Source organism: Schistocerca piceifrons, chromosome 2, assembly GCF_021461385.2.
Source record: "Schistocerca piceifrons isolate TAMUIC-IGC-003096 chromosome 2, iqSchPice1.1, whole genome shotgun sequence".
NCBI lineage: Eukaryota > Metazoa > Arthropoda > Insecta > Orthoptera > Acrididae > Schistocerca > Schistocerca piceifrons.
Window position 1 is genome coordinate 879,641,317 of NC_060139.1, and position 6,000 is coordinate 879,647,316.

Genomic DNA, 6,000 nt, shown 5'->3' on the forward strand with positions numbered 1-6,000 from the left:
GGCACGGGCAGACTAAACATTGAACAAATTTTCAGATTACAAAAGAGGGCTCTTAGAACAATAACGAAAAAGAACAAATGAGATCACTACCTGGAATTATTTACAGATCTAGGAATCTTGAATGGGCACCTAGAAAGAAAACACACAACATTATTGAATATCAGATAAAGTTTGAGACATCTTTCAGGGATTGGAAAAGCTTGTTACATCTAATGGGGACTATTTTGAAGGGGATTTACTTTTTTCATCTACATCCATTTCATCAGCTGTGTATTAATGCCAATTAACTTTCAGCTATTGGAAATGAAAATTTGATAGCTGCTGACCACTCCCCATTCAAACAGTATATACGATATGCTTAGACGCTCGGTGTGGCATCCCTGATGATGATTTTACACAATCGTGTGCAATGAAAACTTTTTTCCATCTCGAATTTCGTTGATGTAATAAACATAGAACTATAAACTGAATACGCTTTTCGCTCAGCACTTTCATAAATGCTTTCATAACATGTTCCATCAAAAGGGGTGATTTTGGACACCAGGCGAATTCGGACAGTATGGCTTATTTGCTCTTTGCCATTGCATAGAAACAAAGAGTTACTTATTTTAGCATCTGTGCACCAGTTATTTTAAGTGCAAGATTGCATTTATTGCTTTCCACAACTTTTATTGTGCATCAATTGTTTCCCTAGATGAATAATTGATGAACAGTCCCACTGTTAAAAATCCATGCATTATTGTAAAGTGGAAACTTTCTATTGTTGCACCGAGCAGGAAGTTATTGTAACCGTAATTGTCGATGCGCTCAGTAGCTAACAGCATTGAGACAATTTCTGTACAAGTTTGTCGAGTTTCTCATGCTAGGTTATAAAATAACGACGGTTTTTGTAAAACTGTGTACTGTGTGGGGTGATTTCGGACAACGCCAAGAACGTATAAGAGCAGGAGAGGTGCCATAGTATGATGTAATTATGACCCGGAAATTTTAGATAAAGCTGTTCGTGATATTCGGAGTGGTAAATTATCATACAGAAAAGTGTGTGATTTGTATGGTATACCTAAATCAACCATACAAAATAAAGTGCAGGAAGCACATCCGAAAAAAAATGGGAGGACAGCCAGTGCTAAATAAAGAAGAAGAAGAAGAAGAAGAAGAAGAAGAAGAAATGTTGAAGCAAGGTATCTTAAGGGCTGCACATTGGGGAATTCCCTTCACTAAATTGGATATTAGATATTTAGTTAAAGGCTATCTTAATAAATCTGGCCAAAAAGAGAGGAAATTTCATAATAATTTGCCAGGAGAAGAATGGGTGCATTTATTCCTCAAACGACAGTGAGAAGATCCTGCCATTTGCTTAAGCGAAAATATTTAATGAGCTTGTGCAGAAGTGAACAAAGACTGTTAAGACGTTTTTCTCTAATATCAAGGAAGGCAAAGCTGGAAGATCTCCCACCTAGCAATATGATCAACTATGATGAAACCAACATGTCAGATGATCCAGGCAAGCACCAGATAATTACGAAACAAGGGAGTAAGCATACTGAAAAAGTGATGGACTCATCAAAATCTGGTGTCTCAATAATGAAGCCAGCTAGTGCTGATGGTAAACTGCTTCCTCCGTGTGTCCTTTACAAATCAGAGCATTTGTGTGACATGGGGCAAGAAGTTGGACCACGAGGAACCCATTTCAATACCTGCCAGTATTTGAAGACTGGTTCTTTACAATTGCTTTACCCTATTTGAAGAGGCAAAATGAGCTAACAGTCATGATTGGAGACAACTTATCCAATCACGTGTCTTTACTTGTTATTGAAGAGTGTGAGCAGAATAATATTTCATTCATTCTCCTCCCCCCCCTCCCCCCTCCCAATAGCACGCACCTCCTCCAACTGCTCGATGTAAGCTTCTTCAGGCCAATGAAAGCAGCGTGGCAAGCTGTATTAACTGATTGGAAGAAACACACTCATGGGACCTTTTCCAAGGACGTTAGTTTTTGATACTAAAGGAGGTAGTTTAATTCTGTCTTATGTAATTTTTAATGAAGGTAATTTTATTTACTTGATTTACCCTATCGGCCTTCCCATTTCTTCTGAAGCAGACACTGACTAAGATTTAGGAATTCCAAGGTAAACATAGAGGATGGATTTCGTGCCACGGACCTAATCCCTTTTGATCCAGATCATGTCTTACGAAAATTGCCTGATAATGAGGAGAGCCAGCAAAGCAACGCAGACGCGTGGTCTTCCACTTTTGAAAAAATGCTCAGAGAACCGTTATCCTCCAAATAAGCTTGGTAGCTCCTGCTGCTGCTGCAAACTAGACATTCAACCTGGAAAATCAATCACTGGCCGAGATTTTCAAGGAAACTGAAACAGTGCTGAAACAAGTCACAGTGCTTGCTTCTACTACACATCATCCAATGAAGTTTCACCACTGAAAGAAGAGGCTTTTCTCGTTTCAGAGTACAAATATAAATGTGGAAACAGGGAGCAAACAAGGCAGTATATTGGAGTGGCCACAAATTTTAGTGTTACAGAATTAAGTATGAAATTCTTGTGCCCACACGAGAACAGTAAAAAACATATTTGTGTTTACTAATGTCCCTGATGAAGACACAATTCAAAAACTGCAAATTTTGAGAATTCTTCCCACACCAGTTGAGAGGAGAGGAATGTTCATTTTTTGAGATGATGTGCTTTAGACTCAAAGACATTAGTTTATTTAAAGTGTTTGCAACTTAATTTAGAATGATGAGTGAGAAAAATTATTTTGACGTTTTAGTTAAATTACTTTGTTTGTTTCTGTCTGTTTCTAATATTTCAGTTAAGAACTGTAAAAAACTTTATTTAAATTCTTGCAAAATAAAAACTTATCTATAATATATAAAATTCATTATATCATTCCATATCACTTATTCGTAACAAAGGGCTACCTTAAAATGTGTAAAATGTCACCAAAATCAAATAAAAAGCATGTAGAATTTTTTTAAAAAAAAGGCAGTAACTATCTGAATTTGCCCTCTATATACTGTAACTTCGGACAGAGATTTAAAAAACACGTGTCCGAAATCACCCCAACCCATGGGGTGACTTCGGACACTTCATTTACCTGCCTCAGATAAATATACCTACACATAACACTTTCTGGTTCGGGGATATTTTATTCGTTACACATATACCCTACCACTTCCATAACAATCAATTTAATCTAACAATATATACGAAAGTTACAATCAAAATAATAATAAAACTGTCCAAAATCACCCTGTTTTGATGGTACTCGTACTTTTCTGTCTTCATTTTACGCTTTTTCAGCTACCCTATTTGGTTATTGAGGTATTTTTATTACTATTGCCTGGTACCACAGATTAAACAATTCCTATTAATATATCACTCTTCAAAGTTATTTGGTTTTTGTTCTGTTTTTAAAATACTTCACTGAAATGAAGACATTTCTGCCGTGGACTATAATTATTGTTTATTTCCACTATTGGTCAATTTCGACTATTAAACAATTTTTCAAGTTGTAGTTTATATGCTTGAGCACAAGCCACCAAGCTGTCCAGACACCAAAGTATGGCGAGTAAATGTAAAACTTATGACAAGAAAAGTACAGGTTGCTTTTCGTTAAACTCAATTAGTGGTTTTGGTTAAATAAACATCTTCAGATCCACTCTTAAAAGAAGAATAAAATATGTCATCAAAACATATAAAATCAGAATACATTCACCATTATATTGTACTGTCAAGTACAAAGTGCGACAAAACAACACCAACAGCTTTGACGTATAGTAGATTGTGTGGCGACAAACAAACTGAGGACGCGAATCCACGTCTGAGAACCTCATAAAACAGTACTGCAGGATGTTGATGTCATAGAGATCAACACCTGCAGTTCATCCCTTTTGGCAGCAATGCCAACAGATAGCAATCAGTGTTGTGGCAGGTATGAACATATTTCCCACCATCCAACATCGTTAACGCAGTCACGCTTATTGTGAAAAGCACGTCCATCAGCACAAAGACTTACATTCACTGCCGAAGGGATGAACTAGCAGCCGGCATTGGCTCCTACAATTTTGTTGAAGGATGATTATCTGGAAATAGGTTCCTATCCTCAGTTTGTTCCTCATGGTATCTTCCATTAACCTTTGAACTTCACTAACATAATTTTTTGCACTCTGTATGTTTTACATCTATTCTTTAGTCTGGTATTAAATAGTTGCTCTTCAGATAGTTAGTTAAATGAAGCATTCACTAAATGTAAACGAAAATCAATGTGGACCTTTTCAACTTGAGTTTTTGATAATCAGTGGCTGTAGTTGCATATACACTAAGCCTGAAATAATACATGTACTGTATATTCTTCAATTGTACTCTTTACAGGCTGTTGGTTTTGACTACAAGAAATATTCTAATGTTCTTGCCTGGTTCGAAAGAGCAAAGAAGGCAATAAAGTCATATGATGAGATTTATCATCCAGATGCCATGGTGTTTAAGAAGTGGTATGATGATGCAGGTGCTGGTGATAAAAAATAGTCTTATGTATTTCAAATAGTCCTAGCCATTTTGTCTTCAGACTATCTCATAGGACTTCCTCTTTGTATTAGAAAAAAAGTTTAATATGTACAAGTAAATCAGTTAATTCAAACTTTGCTTGATAACATTTCTCAAAATACTTGAAATTTATTCTGAATGTATATCCAGTAAACTAAATGGTCTGCTGTTTTTGACTGAAATATTTTCCACTAGCACTTATATGCGCATGAAAAAAGTACATGGCTTACAACCGGTGGTTCAACTTCGCGAGGTAATTTAATGATGCAAAATGATATTTTGGAAGAGTCATTGAGATTTTATTATTACTATTTCTACAATTATGTGAACTGTCACAGTAACAGGTTATAATTTTCATTGTATGAAATTATATACCTCATGTGTAAATTGAAGCTGGATGGAGGGGAAAAGGAAAGGGCAGGGACTGTTGTTGCCAGCTGCATCAGGACTCGTCACGGAACCAGCGGCAATGAGTGAAAATGCGTTTCGGACTGCAATTCGAACCTGGGATTTCATGCTTACTGGCCAGTTGTGTTAACCACTGCACCAACCGGACACAGCGTTTATGGCAATTGCACCGACTAGCTCAGTATGCCTCTCAGCATTTCTACCTGGTGCCACCTGTCCATAGTCCATGTCCATATCCTCGGTGCTCACTACTTTGAGATTCCTGCAGGAGGTCAGATATAATCATTCATCTGCTCTGAAGAAGGTGGATTTATTGCCCATCGAAGCGAATCAGTTATATGAATGCATGCTGTCTGTTCTTTTGGACATGTCCAAAAGAACAGACACCACACATTCGTAAAATTATATGTCTCATTATTTGAAGTGTGTCACTGAAATTATTACCATTTTAGCCATTGAATTAATTTTAATTGCATATGATTATTTCTGTCAAGTGTAGCACTAAACAGAATTGTTTGATTTAACTCAGTATCCATAGCATAGAATATAGAACTAAAAAAAAGATGAATAATAAAAGCAAGCAGCTGTCTGTGTCATTCACTGTGTATGTTTGCTCTGTGAAAATGTTGTAATTAAATAAAAGTGCTACTGTTATTCATGATTTTCTTCATTACTTTTTAAGGAGAAATTTGTTTGTGCACCCATAGTCGATAGAGTTGGGCTGTAATCTGGCATCGCTGCTGGTTGTAACCACTCTGTCCCGTAGTAATGCCAATTTGCAGCCTGACAGCTTAGCTGATGGCAGGAATGATTGCTTGAGTATGAGGCTGTGACCCAGAAACTAGTAACAAAAGTTTTGGAAGATGACTAAATATGAATTTACTCCCCTGCTCTGTCGAATAATAATTGTAGAACACACACATTTTGTTCTATACCTGCTATGATACTAGTAATGTATATCTGCATCTTGTCTACATCCACATTCACTGTGAAATGCGTGTCTTGGGATACTTCCCATATAGGGGTTTCATCC

The 6,000-nt window shown here is 36.7% G+C and overlaps 1 protein-coding gene across 3 annotated transcripts in view; it reads left to right on the top strand.

The window, feature by feature from the left end:
• The window catches only part of LOC124776286 (glutathione S-transferase 1-1-like), a 66,309-nt gene extending 60,684 nt beyond the window's left edge, over positions 1-5,625 (top strand). For all 3 annotated transcript variants that reach the window (XM_047251192.1, XM_047251193.1, XM_047251194.1), the window contains exon 5: positions 4,389-5,625. In XM_047251192.1, the coding sequence (XP_047107148.1) occupies positions 4,389-4,541 (153 nt within the window). In that variant the 3' untranslated portion in view covers positions 4,542-5,625. The remainder of the gene's footprint in view (positions 1-4,388) is intronic.
• Positions 5,626-6,000: the final 375 nt, after the last annotated feature.